Raw genomic sequence first — 16,495 nt, 5'->3', positions numbered from 1 at the left:
CCAAAAAACCCTAAGATTTTTTGACCCAGTGGTTTCAACAATGGCTACCAAAGTAAAACAAAAGTAAAGCAGTGAAGTTAACATGCATGTATTGGGTCTTGAGATTGCAATACAGCCAGCGTAGGATGTTGCATACGGCGCTTAATATAAACTGAAAACCAGATACGATAACCTTCATTATAGATGGTTAAATGCTGGATCAAATTTAAAAAAAAATCTGTTGCACATTATTTAATCAAGAAATGAATATTTAAACCTAACATTGTAAAGCATTAATATTTTTATACACAAACATGAGAAATAAAATAAACATAGAGATTTTTTAATCATGTTGATGTATTGACAGAAATTTGTAATTTTTGGGAATGGTGGCTTAAGTCAGGATATTCTTTTTACCCCTGATACATGATACTTTGTTTCATTAATGTGAACTGTTCATTTACTTTTTAACTCACCTGAGCCGAAGGCTCAAGTGAGCTTTTCTGATCGTAATTTGTCCGTTGTCTGTCGTCGTCGTTGGTGTTGTCGTTGGCGTTGTTGTCGTAAACTTTTCACATTTTCATCTTCTTCTCCAGAACTACTGGGCCAATTTCAACCAAACTTGGCACAAAGTATCCTTGGGTGAAGGGGATTCAAGTTTGTTCAAATGAAGGGCCACGCCCTCCTCCAAAGGGAGATAATTACTAAATAGCAAAAAATTAATTGCATTATTGAAAAATCTTCTCCTCAAGAACCAATGGGCTAGGAAAGATGAAACTCATGTGAATTATTGTCAGGTAGTGTAGATTCAAGTTTGTTCAAATCATGACCCCCGGGGGTAGGGTGGGGCCACAATGGGGGATCAAAGTTTTACATAGGAATATATAGGAAAAATCTTCAAAAATCTTCTTCTCAAGAACAGCAAAGCAATGATTGGTAATATTTATGTGGAAGCATCCTCAGGTGGAGTGGGTTCAAGTTTGTTCAAATCATGACCCCGGGGCTAGGGTGGGGCCACAATGGACGATCAAAGTTTTACGTAGGAATATATAGAAAAAAATCTTCAAAAATCTTCTTCTCAAGAACAGCAAAGCTATGATTGGTCATATTTATGTGGAAGCATCCTCAGGTGGTGTAGATTCAAGCTTGTTTAAATCATGACCCCCAGGGGTAGGGTGGGGCCCAATGGACGATCAAAGTTCAACATAGGTGTATATAGGAAAAATCTTCAAAATACTTCTCAAGAACAGCAAAGCTATGATTGGTTATATTTATGTGGAAGCATCCTCAGGTGGTGTAGATTCAAGCTTGTTTAAATCATGACCCCCAGGGATAGGGTGGGGCCACAATGGACGATCAAAGTTTAACATAGGTGTATATAGGAAAAATCTTCAAAAATCTTCTCAAGAACAGCAAAGCTATGATTGGTTATATTTATGTGGAAGCATCTTCAGGCGGTGTAGATTAAAGTTTGTTCAAATCATGACCCCCGGGGCTAGGGTGGGGCCATAATGAACGATCAAAGTTTTACATAGGAATATATAGGAAAAATCTTCTAAAAATATTCTCAAGAACAGCAAAGCCACTGTTTGTCATATTTATATGGAAGCATCCTCAGATAGTGTAGATTCAAGTTTGTTCAAATCATGACCTCCAGGGGTAGGGTTGGGCCACAATGAAAGTTCAAACTTGTAGAGAAAAATGCCACAGTTAGTCAAAGAATTACGTAAGCATCATTAGTAAGTGTAGATTTAATTTTGTTCAAATCATACCCCCCACTCCCTTTTTGGGGTAGGTTGGGACCAGTTATGCATTTAAGCTTTTCAAAACTAAACTGATTTTTTTCTTTTTTCCTAGCCACAGTGCTCAGGTGAGCGATGTGGCCCCTGGGCCTCTTGTTAGCTCTTCTGAGCCAGAGGCTCAAAGAGCTAATGCTATGGCCATTTGTGCAGTGTGCATAAACTTTTTAGAATATGGGCCATAGCTCAAGAACCCCTTGGCCAATTATTGTCAAATTTGTCACAGGGTATCCTTGGCACAAGGGCTCCCATTTATACTAAAACTAGGGTTGTGACCCTTAAACAAGGGGAGATAATTAGGAAAATAGAAACAAAAGTACTGATTGTTAAAAAGTCTTCTTCTCAAGAACCATTGGGCAGATTATCACCAAACTTACACAAAAGGATGAGGATATGTTGTAGATTAAAAATTGTTCAAGGCATCACCCTGGGGCAAAGGGCATGGTCTCAGGTCACTTCAAAGTTGACCAAAAATTACATTTTATTAAAATGTTGATATTTTGCTTACTACAAGGACTAGGATCATTAAATCTTGTCAGTTGATGCATTTAAAGGACCTCATATCATGTTGACTCAAAAGTAGGTCACTGTAACCTACTTTTTAAATTTTGCAGCCAATCTTTTTCAAAATGATTTAGAGGCATATTGTGAACATTTTAAGGCCGATGATCATCAAACTTTGTCAGTTGATGCATCTTGGTTCCTCGGAGTAGGTCAACTAAAAGTAGGTCACCTTGACCTACTATTTGAATTTTATGGCTAATCTTTTTCAAAACAACTAAGGTCATTAATTTGAATACTGAGAGGTTTAGAATCATTAAATCTTGTAAGATGATGCATCTTGAGGCCATAAAACATTTATTTAAAAGTAGGTCACAGTGACCTACTTTTACTTTGCAGGCATTCGATTTCATAGCATTTTAGAGGCATAATTTGGACATTTTAAGACCTATGATCATAAAACTTTGTAAGTTGATGCATTTTGGGTCCTCAAAAAATGTCAACTGAAAAGTAGGTCACTGTGTCCTACTTTTGAAATTTTATGGCTATATTGAAATTTTTAGGATACTATTTGGCTTAGAATCATCAAAATTTGTCAGTTGATGTATCTTAGGTCCTCAGAGTAGGTCACCGTGACCTACTTTTTAATTTATATGACTATAATTAAATATTTCGGGTACTAATTGGCTTAGAATCATCAAACTTTGTCAGTTGATGCATCTTGGGTCTTCGGAGTAAGTCGACTAAAAAGTAGGACACCGTGACCTACTTTTGAAAATTTATGGCTTTCATTAAATATTTCAGATACTAATTGGCTTAGAATCATCAAACTTTGTCAGTTGATGCATCTTGGGTCCTTGGAGTATGACAACTGAAAAGTAGGTCACCTTGACCTACTTTTGAAATTTATGGCTGTATTTAATATTTTATCAGGTAATATTTTGCTTAGAATCATCAAAATTTGTCAGTTGATGTATCTTGGGTCCTCAGAGTAGGTCGACTGAAAAGTAGGTCACCGTGACCTACTTTTCAATTTATATGACTATAATTAAATATTTTGGGTACTAATTGGCTAAGAATCATCAATCTTTTTCAGTTGATGCATCTTGGGTCTTCGGAGTACGTCTACTGAAAATTAGGTCACCATGACCTACTTTTTGAAAATTTATGGCTTTAATTAAATATTTCAGGTACAAATTGGCTTAGAATCATCAAACTTCATCAGTTGATGCATTTTAGGTCCTCAGAGTATTACAACTGGAAAGTAGGTCATTGTGACCTACTTTTGAAATTTTATGGCTGTATTTAATATTTTTTTTGGGTACTATTTGACTTAGAATCATCAGACTTTGTCAGTTGAAGCTTTTGGGTCCTCGGAGTACGTCTACTGAAAAGTAGGTCACCGTGACCTACTTTTTCAATTTATATGGCTATAATGAAATATTTCGGGTACTAATTAGCTTAGAATCATCAAACTTTGTCAGTTGATGCATCTTGAGTCCTCGGAGTAAGTTGACTGAAATGTAGGTCACTGTGACCTACTTTTGAATTTTTTTCAGCTTTTTTTAAATATATCAGGTACTTATTGGCTTAGAATCAACAAACTTTGTCAGTTGATGCATCTTGGGTCCTCAAAGTATGTCATCTGAAAAGTAGGTCACCTTGACCTACTTTTGAAATTTTATGGTTATAATTTTTAAAATATTTTAGGTATTAATTGGCTTAGAATCATCAAACTTACTTGATGCATCTTGGGTCCTCGGAGAAGTGATAAGTAGGTCACTATGACCTACTCTCAGGTAATAATTGGCTTAGAATCATCTTGGGTTCTCAGAGTGTTTTATCTAAAATGTAGGTCATGATCACCTACCTTTGGAATTTCAAGGCTTTATCTAAATACATGTATACAGAATACTTATAGGCTTCAAATAGAAGTGATAGGTTGTACAGTTTATCAGAAGAGCAATTCAAGGCCCTTGGGCCTCTTGTTTTACAACAACCAGATGATCAAACTATCCCCTGGGATTTAAACAAGGTCCTTCAACAGATTGCTAATCACAGTGCGTTGTCTTGTGATATGGTGTGATTCGATGATAAAAATGAATTTTATTCAATCAGATGCCTTTAAACTTTGGTGTTTTCATTTTCTAGAAATATTTAATAAAGTTCCAAACATGTATTGTTAAATGCAGTTAGGATGAAAGGACTGTGATTTTGTTTATAAAAGATCAACAGACACCGATTTAAGATTATATATACAAAGCTGTCGATCAATTTTTGTGTCATTAATTTATTAGTGAAATGGCTTAATTGGGTCATCTGAAAAAATAAATTTGATAAATAAACTGGTTGTTTTATGGACCTCAAATTTTCAATCGATGAAGGGTTATCTGGTTTAGAAAGGTGTGAAATTCAACTGACTGTGCTTTTAAGGATGGCCATGCACCTAGCTGGCAAACAACTTCGACATATCTGGGGTATTCAACATATCTGTGTTTGAGATAACTAAGTTTACCTATATAGGCAATGTTTGCTGGTTATTATAAATAAATAAGTATGTTTAAATTGTTTACATAAATGTCTTTTTCAGTGCCTCCATTTGGGGTCATATTGTTTTAGGTCTGTTTGTCCGCTCAAACTGTATTCTTGGCCATAACTTTTGAATGGTTGGTGCAAAGGCTGTCTTATTTCAATTTTCTTTTCTTTGTGATGAGATGAGACCTTTCTTTTGACATCATGACCTTGGAGTTTCACCTACTTTTGTAAAACTTTAACCTAGCTTTAAGCTTGGCCATAACATTTTGATGGTTTTCATATTTCACTTGACTGTGTATTTCTTGTGACACCGTCTTTCTTTGGGTACCAACATTTTTGATGTCATGTCCTTGACCTTGGAGTTTGACCTACTTTTGAAAAACTAACTTTGGCCATGAGTTGCCAAATGGGGGCATTAGTGTTTGAAAAACACAATTTGTTTTCCATATTCACTTACCTGTTCGATTCTTGCTTGAAGGCCACTGTATACACTTGAACACATGCTCTACACCAGTAGTGGGGCTTAGTTATACTTGAACGGTTTGTCATGAAGTTCTGTATTTTCTTGTCAGTAAGGGCTTTGGTTAACATCTTTATGCTCTTCATACTCTTTTAAGTAAGACCTCATTGAACATTGAAGGATGCTCCTATATTGTATCCTTGTGGTAATATTTTTTTTATTGTTGAAATAAGCTATACTCAATTTTTTTTAAAATTCTCTTTTTCCTAGGTAGAAAAAATGCACTCTAACCAGATACTTGATGTGTGTAGACAGATTTGCAATGCTTTGTTGTTTTTACATGAACAAAACTTGATCCACTGTTTTGTTACATCACATGCCATCAATATCATAAATCCACACCAAGCTAAGCTTGGCAACTTTGAATACATGATGGAACGGTATGTATTTATTGTCAAATACTAAAATTAATATTATACAAATTTTAGCATAAAGTATACTTAATGTTTCAAATTTTATAGTAAATAGAATGTTTGTTTGTTAAACCTCTGAAGTGTTAGTCATTTATATGTACATGCATGTATTTAACACCTGAAACATAAAATGGGTTTTTGTTAGTATATGTAATCATTATTTCACTAAGATAATCACAAATATACATTCAAGCCTCACTAATCCAGATGTTTGTGTTCCCAAGCATATTATACAGATTATTGAAATGTCCCTATTACTGAAACAGACCCTTTGTGATTGATAGATAAAAAAGTAAATTTTGTTCCAAAAAATCTTCCTGGAAGGTGAAGCATCTGGATTGTTGGCATCCAAATTATTGAGGCTCCACTATACTACTATTACAAGAATTATGACACATAATCCATCATTTACAAATTTTTTAAGTGATCGTTGTGAAATGGGAAAAACAAGTGCGGTTTCATCTAATCATTCTGATGATGTGGCATACAACTGGATGGCACCAGAAATAATAAATGAAAGTTCACCAAGTTTTGCATCTGACATGTACAGCTACTGCTGTGTACTCTGGGAAATGATCAAGTGCAAGTCATTTTACACATTTTGTTTTTAGCTCACCTGAACCGAAGGTTCAAATGAACTTTTCTGATAACCTGTCATCCATCATCTGTCCGTCTGTTAACGTTTCACATTTTCGACTTCTCCAGAACTAAATTCAAACAAACTTACCTTGAAGCATTCTTGGGTCAAGGGGATTCAAGTTTGTTTAAAGAAAGGGCCATGTCCTCTTTAAAGGGGAGATACTGTATAGGGGATTAATTTCACGGTTGTAATTTTCACATTTTTCTCTCCTCTGACATGATCACGGTTCGTTGAATTTTTGGAATTGGTATATAATAAAGGTTACCTCCCTTGTCTATATCCATTTAATCCATAGCATAGCTAGAATGACATTAATCAGCATTATGTATTCACTTCACAAACAACAGGGTAGGTTTATATAAAATAGTTAGATTTAATAATTAATTACAAAACAATAAAAACTGGAGACCAACACCCTGAGGTTCAAATTGCGGAAGATTCTCAAGTGTGGATACCAAAAGGTATTCAATAGGGTCTGTACCTAAAGTTATAAACTAAACGATATGAAACAGATCACCAACACTTCGTAAGAATGCAGCAGTAAATTTATTTGGTTGACCGGTTTCGACCAGAGACGGTCGTCATCAGAACAAATATACATGAAATGATTATACATGAAGTAAAAATTGCGGACTACGTTACTCTGTAAATAAAAAATGCGGACGTCATAACAACTTGCGGACTAGAATCTTTACATTAATAATTTAACAACCATAATTGTGTGAAATTGTCACAAAACTTTACATTACATTATTTATGCTTAATGATTAATTAAACAGTCCATAAATTCCGTGGATGGTTATTGTTCTATTTTTTAAGGACTCCGGTAATTCATCTTGGCAGACAGTTTTTGTAGATTCATTGGATGCGGACTTTACAGGTAAGGACTCCGGTAATTCATCTTGGCAGACAGTTTTTGTAGATTCATTGGATGCGGACTTTAATAGTGAACTTGCTTGATATTTGTTTGCTGGTTTAATTCTGAAGATAGGGGTCTTAGTTGATTTTGGGCGGCTCTCGAATGGCGGAACATATTTCTTCGGTTTCTCTGCTGTTTCACGTGGATTTGAACATGTAAATATTAAAGAATCACTGTATTCCGTTTGTGGATCCTTTATAATATGTCTCCTTACAACATCTTTACGGCAGTACGATTTTTTACATATCTCACAGTAATATCTTGTGATCGTTGGATTGTGGGTGAGATTGAAGTGTCTCTTTAAATTGCTTAAATCCTTGAATTTCCGTTCACATCTGTTGCAGGTGATGTTGGCTTTTGGTTGCGGATTATTTGGGTCATCTGGGTTTTTCCTCTTGGTGTATTTAACTTTAGCCATATTTCTGGTTAAGTCCTAGTGGATGTAAAGTTTTAAAGATGTGGATAAAGACCTCTTCTGTTCTTAAGCGTTGATTAATGTTGTTATTGATTTTTAATAGCGGCGTTATGGAAACATCCTGTATGCTATGTCATTGTGACGTATCTGATTGTGACGTTGTGGATTGTGCCGTGAAATGGCGGGACACGGGTTTGTGTTGATTTGCATTTTTGATGTCAGCGAAGTGTCCATACATGCGTTCTCTAAGGGAATTGCTCGTTTGTCCGATGTATTGGATAGAACATTTTTTACATGTGATTACGTAAATGACTGATGTGCTATTGCAGTTAAGGTTCTGTTTGATGGAATAAGTTTTTCCAGTTGAAGTAATACGGATACTGTTGGTTTTCCTGACAAATGGGCAGATTTTACAGTTCTCATAACACGGACTGCTTCCTTTACCTTCTGGATTAAATTTACACTTCAAAGACCAAATAGAAAATGATAACCCTAACCCATTCCACATTTCATCAGGATGGACACCCCCCAGTGGAAAAAACCAGTTCCTAGACTCATTCATCAATATAATAACCCACCAGTGTAATCAAACGAATGAAAAAAGAGCTCCGCATCGCAACCTCTCAAGAGAAGAATTTTCCGCAATATCAACTTTAAAAAACAATTCCGATATTATTATTAAACCTGCCGATAAAGGTGGGGCTATAGTCATTATGAACCGAGAAGATTACATAACAGAAGCCCACAGACAACTCTACAACCAAGAAAATTACGCCCAATTAGAAACGGACATTATACCAAAAATAATCAAAACTATCAATGAATTTTTACAAAAAACCAAACACTTGATACCACCTGAGATACTGAAATTTAATAAACTGCAGAGTAATCAAATACGCACCCCAGTCTTCTATATGCTACCGAAAATACACAAACAAGGCAATCCTGGCCGCCCCATAGTATCTGCAGTGAGCGGTCCCACTGAAAAACTATCAGCCACAGTTGATTATTTTCTCAAACCTCTTGCACAGAATATTAAATCATATATAAAGGACACAAATGATTTCCTAGTAAAAATCAATAAGTTGGGAACAGTTCCGGCGAATAGCATCCTGGTCACAGCAGATGTCTCTTCTCTCTACACATCAATCCCACACCGAGATGGCATACTAGCTAGCAAACAAGCACTCGATACTAGAGAAAATCCTACTGTACCAACATGGATTATACTCCGTTTTCTACATCTTATCTTAACCAAAACATGCTTCGAATTTAATGGCAATTACTATTTACAAACTCAAGGAACGAGTATGGGTAAAAAATGTGCACCTAACTATGCAATTATATTCATGGACCAATTAGAAAATAAATTCCTCCAAGAGTCAGTTCAGAAACCACTAATATGGTGGAGATATATAGATGATATATTCTTTATTTGGACACACAGTAGCGAGGATCTACACACCTTCATGTGCCGTCTAAACGATTTCCATCAAACTATCAAATTCATCTATGAACAGTCTACAGAAGCGATCCATTTCCTTGATACCACAGTGCGAATAAACCAGCTTGGAGAATTATCAACCACGCTATATACCAAACCCACGGATGCCCACTTATATCTACACTTCAATTCTAACCACCCGAAGCACATGTTGAAAAGCATCCCATTTAGCCAAGCATTGAGAATTAGACGCATATGCTCATCTGATACAGACTTCGAAGCACACACAATAAAATTAAAAGAACAGTTTTTAGCAAGGAATTATCCACCATCTATACTAGACCACGCAATAGAGAAGGCCAGGAAACATAACCGAAATAACTTATTCATTGGAAACCAAAAATCTACAAGCAAACGTGTCATTCCTTTAGTAACAACTTTTAATAACTTGAATCCAGATTTTCGATCTATAATAAACAAATACAAAACCATACTAGAACAATCACCTGACACATGTGATCTGAAGGACAGAATTATAATAGCATACAAAAGACCCCCAAACCTAAGAAGCATTTTAGTCCATTCTAACCTTAACCCCACTCCAGAAGGTAAAGGAAGCAGTCCGTGTTATGAGAACTGTAAAATCTGCCCATTTGTCAGGAAAACCAACAGTATCCGTATTACTTCAACTGGAAAAACTTATTCCATCAAACAGAACCTTAACTGCAATAGCACATCAGTCATTTACGTAATCACATGTAAAAAATGTTCTATCCAATACATCGGACAAACGAGCAATTCCCTTAGAGAACGCATGTATGGACACTTCGCTGACATCAAAAATGCAAATCAACACAAACCCGTGTCCCGCCATTTCACGGCACAATCCACAACGTCACAATCAGATACGTCACAATGACATAGCATACAGGATGTTTCCATAACGCCGCTATTAAAAATCAATAACAACATTAATCAACGCTTAAGAACAGAAGAGGTCTTTATCCACATCTTTAAAACTTTACATCCACTAGGACTTAACCAGAAATATGGCTAAAGTTAAATACACCAAGAGGAAAAACCCAGATGACCCAAATAATCCGCAACCAAAAGCCAACATCACCTGCAACAGATGTGAACGGAAATTCAAGGATTTAAGCAATTTAAAGAGACACTTCAATCTCACCCACAATCCAACGATCACAAGATATTACTGTGAGATATGTAAAAAATCGTACTGCCGTAAAGATGTTGTAAGGAGACATATTATAAAGGATCCACAAACGGAATACAGTGATTCTTTAATATTTACATGTTCAAATCCACGTGAAACAGCAGAGAAACCGAAGAAATATGTTCCGCCATTCGAGAGCCGCCCAAAATCAACTAAGACCCCTATCTTCAGAATTAAACCAGCAAACAAATATCAAGCAAGTTCACTATTAAAGTCCGCATCCAATGAATCTACAAAAACTGTCTGCCAAGATGAATTACCGGAGTCCTTACCTGTAAAGTCCGCATCCAATGAATCTACAAAAACTGTCTGCCAAGATGAATTACCGGAGTCCTTAAAAAATAGAACAATAACCATCCACGGAATTTATGGACTGTTTAATTAATCATTAAGCATAAATAATGTAATGTAAAGTTTTGTGACAATTTCACACAATTATGGTTGTTAAATTATTAATGTAAAGATTCTAGTCCGCAAGTTGTTATGACGTCTGCATTTTTTATTTACAGAGTAATGTAGTCCGCAATTTTTACTTCATGTATAATCATTTCATGTATATTTGTTCTGATGACGACTGTCTCTGGTCGAAACCGGTCAACCAAATAAATTTACTGCTGCATTCTCACGAAGTGTTGGTGATCTTTTTTATATCGTTTAGTTAATAATTAATTGACGAATAATATAAACAAGTGCAGTTATTAAAAGTCCTTGACTATAAACGTTGAATGACCATCCTTTATGCTATTACGATGAGTGCATGTACACCCCAAGATCTTTTCGAAGGGATAATACATCATGGCGAAAAACCACTGGACGGTAATAAATGTGTTAATTTAGGTCGATGAAATAATATCTTTCCATATCTTCAGCAAGTTCAATAGCTATTTGAAAGACTTTTTAAAGCCAAACTGTCAATAAAAATGATAATGCAGGTAACAAATACATGTAGTAACATTAGTTATGCACCGGTAATCAAAACCCATGACCCATGTGTTTTGATTGATGGAACATGTAGCGTTGGCTATTAAAACAGCTTTTTAACAAATGCAGGTTATTGTCTGCTGATTTGAATTAAAGTAAAGTGTGATAACTAAAATAAATGAATGACAAAAACTACTCGTAATTACTGAGATGACCATGTACTGCACGTACATCTGCCTATCGTAGTCTATTCGCAAATTTCCAAATAAAAAAATGAAGGTTATTGAAAACTTATTCACTGTTTCTTGAATTTGCGGATTTATTAACACAGTGAATATAGCAAATATTAACACTACGAGTTATTTTCCCCCTATACAGTAATCAAGAAAAGCAAAAATATAGGGTGGGTGTCTTCAAAAAATCTTCTCAAGAACCACTTGGCCAGCAATGAAACTTAAGTGAGAGCTTCCTGACCAAGTGTAGATTCAAGTTTGTTCAAATCATGGCCTACTGGAGTAGGATGAGGCCACAATAGATCAAAGTTTTACATGTGAATAAATATGAAAAATCTTTTAAAATCTTTTCAAGAACAGCAAAGCCATGATTAGACATATTCATATGGAAATATCTTCAGGTAGTGTAGATTCAAGTTTGTTCAAATCATGACCCTAGGGGTTGGGTGGGGCCACAATAGGAGATCAAAGTTTTACATAGAAACATGAAAGTATTTCATTTATTTTTCTCAAGAATAGGGAAACCATAATTAGTCATATTAATATGGAACCATCCTCAGGAAATGTAGATAAAAGTTTGTTCAAATCATTACCCCCACAGTAGGGTTGGGCCACAGTAGATCAAAGTTTTACATAGGGATATACAGGAAAAAGTCTTTTAAAATCTTCTTCTCAAGAACAGCAGAGTCAAGATTAGTCATATTAATATAGAAGAATCCTTGGTCAGTGTAGATTTAATTTTGTTAAAATCATGACCACCTGGGGGGGGGGGGGGGGGGGGGGGAAGCCACGATAGATCAAAAGATCAAATTTTACATAGGAATAGCTGGGGAAAAAATCTATAGAGAACATCAAAGTCAAAAGTCACTCAGGTGAGCTTTGTGGCCCATGGGCCGGCCTCTCTTTCTCTCTCTTAAAAATTTTACTTTGTTGCTTTTAACTATCAGTTAACTTTCTTTTCAATAACTTATTGTATTCACAAAGTTCAGTTCGTGGTAAAGAGATTGGAATTTTTCTCTAATTGATGTTTTGTTTTTATGGATTATGAAATATGCATGGTGTTGATTGTTTCCAAATTCAGAAATCTCTAATAATTACTATTAAATAATTCAGATTTTGTTTGTTTCAAATAGTTTTGCATTTTTTGATATAGAAATATATAGAAAAATAAAGCTTTTATCAATGGCATCAGTCGCTGCAAAATTTATATTCTTGTCAAACATGTCAAATGCAGATCAACATGTCAACAATAAAGGCATTAGGAAATCTCTAAAATCTTACTTCAGAAAATTATGTACCTTTCTGAAAATGCAATATATATGTATTATTTTGAACATAAACATATAGGCTGATACATAAACAATACAGAAATTAGAAAATTGTGGAATTTTCAGGAAAAATAAAGTGGAGTGAGCTTCAAATAATTTTGATAGTAGTGTAAAATGACTGCTGAAGGTGGGTATAATAAAAAGATTGGTTGATGGACGTCGAACTGGGGGCAACTGAAATGAGTTAAAGTGCAAAATTGACATGAGGGATTCAAAGCGACTACTTAGTAAAAGTGGCCTCTGAACTCATTTGGTCACCAGAGTGGTTTTGAATATAAATCTTTATTCTTGATCATAAGTTTTTATTCCAATACATCAAGTATTTCTTGTCATTGTAAGTGATTATTTTCATTTTCTGGAACACATATTTATAGTAGCAGCACCATATAAATTTTTAGGTTATGAAATTTGGTGAAGGTTATATTTGAATTTGTTGTTTGAATGTTTTATTAAAGAAAAGTTAGGTTTTCCTAATCAAAATAATGCAGGTGAAATTCCATGGCAGAAATGTAGTGCTGAAAAAATCAGAAAAAAAGTTTTACGTGAAGAAGAATCCTTACCAGTAGACATGAGCCGTATTCCAGAGAAGTACCATGGTATATTGCACCATGGCCTGCAAAGAGATCCCATGCACAGAGTGCTGGACTTTTGTAATGTGCAACAGATCCTTCAGATGTCTGATCAGGTATACTTTATTTGTGCAATCAAAATGCAACATATTTTCACATAACCAAAATCCTGATTCAGTTATCAATTTGGATTATTTACTGTTGATGACAAATTATTAAAATTAGCAATGTTCAGGCTTCGATTTAGTAATGCAACTTACGACGTCGTGTGATGTCAGAGTCTAGATCGACGTACCAAATGTCACATGTGATTTGAAGAGACGGATGTAAATTAAAACTGAATAGGTATCTGAGCTAGCCCTAACGGTCGCACCGTCAACATATTGTCTTTCTCAATGCAATTTGTCTTATTATTCATTTGAATTTTACCTCTCCTTGGGGACAATAATTCATTGGTCTCTTCATATATGTACCTCAAAAAATTTTAAGACGAAAACTGTATGTCTCTTAATTAAGAGGCTTTCTGCTTGAGCACATTTTACCTCACATTACTCAGACTTCATGTTTTTGCCAAAGCAAGATTTGAAAATATTATTGATGTGTAATTGCATTTTTAGGAAATAGAAAAATATTTGAAGATGGTTTATCAAAAAGAAAAGGTAAACGAAATCCAGAAAAAATCAAATAGAAAAAGGCATAAACAAGTGAGACATCCCCAGGAAACAGCTTCATCAGATTCAGTCAATGAAACAGTATTACGCAAGGAGATGGCACAGTATGATGAGTTTAACAATAAATCTAAAGGGAAAAGAAAAGCAAAGTGGTCTAAAGCAGCCAATGGAATGCAAGATAACTGGTAATTCCAAAGTGAAATGTATCAAGGAATATTTAGAATCTGTCATGTATGGCTAATTATACCCCCAGCAAACAAAGTTTTTTTGGTGGGGGAGGGGGTATATTGGATTCAGCATGTCTATCTGTTGTAGACATAATTTTGTCTGGACCTGTTCTCAGAGATTATTGCATGGATTTGTCTGAAAATATGTACAATCATTATTCACCATATGAAGGTGTGCATCTGATATTTTCATTATGATTGGATAATTTTTCTGCATTTTACAGGTGTTTTTTTTTTAAATTTTTGTTGACTTAGTCATTCTGGATTTGTGTAGGTTTGAGACATAGAATCTAGAACTGCATTGGTACATCTGTACAAAAATGTGAATTACAGCTTAAAACCACTCATTTAAACTCAAAAATCACCAAGCATTAAAAAAAGTTTTTAGGTGGATAGTCCCTATAAATTTAAGAGTCAAGCAGTAACCTTATTAAAAAATGTTGCATCAAGACTACACAGTTCTTTTTTCTCATTATATAAAGCTTTATAAAAATTTAAGAAAAAAATCTTTGCTTTTACAAGAATGGCATAATTATGCATTTTCTATTGTACCACAGACTCACAGTGCATTACACAGCAGATAGTGTAAATCCATTAGTACCTTGGGAGTAATGAGTGGACATGCATCCAGTGAAAGATTAACTACCCCGGTAATGAGTTCAATGTGGGAAGCTCTTAGAGCATCTCTGATCTAGCTGGTGTTATCTTTATCTCCTGGGAATTGGGCAAAAGAATTAAGGATCTCTAAATCTCTTAATTGCAATTTATAGTCTGGCAAATTAAAATACATGATTACTGGATCAACAGCCTTTTATTTTTAAAATGAATTTGGTATAAAGTTATCAAGATTAATTAGATATTGTATAATCTGATATTTTTATTTTTTTTCAACAAATTGCAGAGTGTCATGTCTCACAAAGAAGATAGGTAGTTGCAGTTTTCAAGCTAATAAAAAACAAAATAATTATTAGTATTGATGTCAATTTTACTCGGACAGCTTAGTGAAATAGTCGGAGGCTTTAGTCAAACGATAGTCAAGTACTCGTTGAAATTTAATTTTTACGTCATTTTTACTCTTTGCCTTTTACAGACTGCTTGTATAACATTTAACCTGTGCTGTCACCATTATACAACATGTTTCTGAATTGTAAACATTTATGTAGTAATAAATGTATGCATCTAATGTATTTGATTTCAAATATAATATTTACTACACATTTTATTAGGTCACCTGAGTCACTCAACTTAAACTTTTCACATTTTCGACTTCTTCTCAAGAACCATTGGGCCAATTTCAACCAAACTGGTCATAAAGTATCCTTGGTTAAAGGTGATTCAAGTTTGTTCAAATGAAGGGCCACATCTTCTTCCAAGGGGAGATAATTAAGAATTAGTGAAAAATTAATGGCATCTTTTAAAAATCTCAAGAACCACTGGACCAGGTAAAATGAAACTTATATGGAAACATCCTCAGGTAGTGTAGACTCAAGTTTGTTAAAATCATAACCCCCAGGGGTAGGGTGGGGCCACAATGGATGATCAAAGTTTAACATAGGAATACATAGGAAAAATCTTTAAAAATCTTCTTCTCCAGAACCATAGGGCCAAGAAAGATGAAACTCATTCTGGTAATGTAGATTCATTCAAATTTTTCAAAATCATGATCCCTGGGGGTAGGATGGGGCCACAATGGACAATGAAAGTTTTACATTGGAATACGTAGGAAAAATCTTGAAAAATTCTTTTCTCAAGAACAGCAAAACAATGATTGGATATATATACATTGAAGCATCCTCAGGTAGTATAGATTCAAGTTTGTTCAAATCATGACTCGGGGAATAGGATGGGGCCACAATGGATGATCAAAGATTTACATATGAATACATAAGAAAAATCTTTAAAAATTTTCTTATTTATATGGAAGCATCCTTGGGTAATGTTATTCCATTTGTTCAAATCATGAACCCCTGGGGTAGGAAGGGGACTCAACAGGTGATCAAAGTTTTAGTTCGGAATATATAGGAAAAAATATTTAAAAATCTTCTTCTCAAGAACAACAAAGCCATGATTAGTCATTTTAATACAGAAGCATCTTCAGGAACTGTAGATCACTAAATTTTCGTGACACCTTATTTTTTGCGAGGTAG

General features: G+C 34.8%; 3 protein-coding genes across 3 annotated transcripts in view; 2 read left to right on the top strand and 1 right to left on the bottom strand.

Moving 5' to 3' along the window:
* Positions 1-16,495, top strand: part of LOC133204478 (uncharacterized) — a 48,788-nt gene that overhangs the window by 7,269 nt on the left and 25,024 nt on the right. Inside the window, exons 9-12 of the mRNA XM_061340222.1 lie at positions 5,545-5,714; positions 6,172-6,329; positions 13,370-13,566; positions 14,068-14,306. Of these exons, the coding sequence (XP_061196206.1) occupies positions 5,545-5,714; positions 6,172-6,329; positions 13,370-13,566; positions 14,068-14,306 (764 nt within the window). The remainder of the gene's footprint in view (positions 1-5,544; positions 5,715-6,171; positions 6,330-13,369; positions 13,567-14,067; positions 14,307-16,495) is intronic.
* Positions 6,795-10,132, bottom strand: LOC133204461 (uncharacterized). The gene is made up of 2 exons (XM_061340202.1): positions 10,080-10,132; positions 6,795-7,778 (listed from the first exon to the last, which is right to left on the bottom strand). The coding sequence occupies exon 2, from the start codon at positions 7,722-7,724 to the stop codon at positions 7,155-7,157; it is 570 nt and encodes a 189-aa protein (XP_061196186.1). The 5' UTR covers positions 7,725-7,778; positions 10,080-10,132; the 3' UTR covers positions 6,795-7,154.
* Positions 7,807-10,909, top strand: LOC133204470 (uncharacterized). The gene is made up of 2 exons (XM_061340211.1): positions 7,807-7,859; positions 10,161-10,909. The coding sequence occupies exon 2, from the start codon at positions 10,215-10,217 to the stop codon at positions 10,782-10,784; it is 570 nt and encodes a 189-aa protein (XP_061196195.1). The 5' UTR covers positions 7,807-7,859; positions 10,161-10,214; the 3' UTR covers positions 10,785-10,909.

Source organism: Saccostrea echinata, unplaced genomic scaffold (genome assembly GCF_033153115.1).
Source record: "Saccostrea echinata isolate AGI-Se365-2 ecotype Australia unplaced genomic scaffold, CSIRO_AGI_Sech_v1 ptg000002l, whole genome shotgun sequence".
NCBI classification, from domain to species: Eukaryota; Metazoa; Mollusca; class Bivalvia; order Ostreida; family Ostreidae; genus Saccostrea; species Saccostrea echinata.
This window is presented reverse-complemented; position numbering and strand designations above follow the sequence as displayed.

What these genes read in the sequence shown, in the direction of transcription:
- LOC133204461 (XM_061340202.1), bottom strand. Translation starts at nt 7,724, where the DNA reads ATGGCTAAAGTTAAATACACCAAGAGGAAAAACCCAGATGACCCAAAT.
- LOC133204470 (XM_061340211.1), top strand. Translation starts at nt 10,215, where the DNA reads ATGGCTAAAGTTAAATACACCAAGAGGAAAAACCCAGATGACCCAAAT.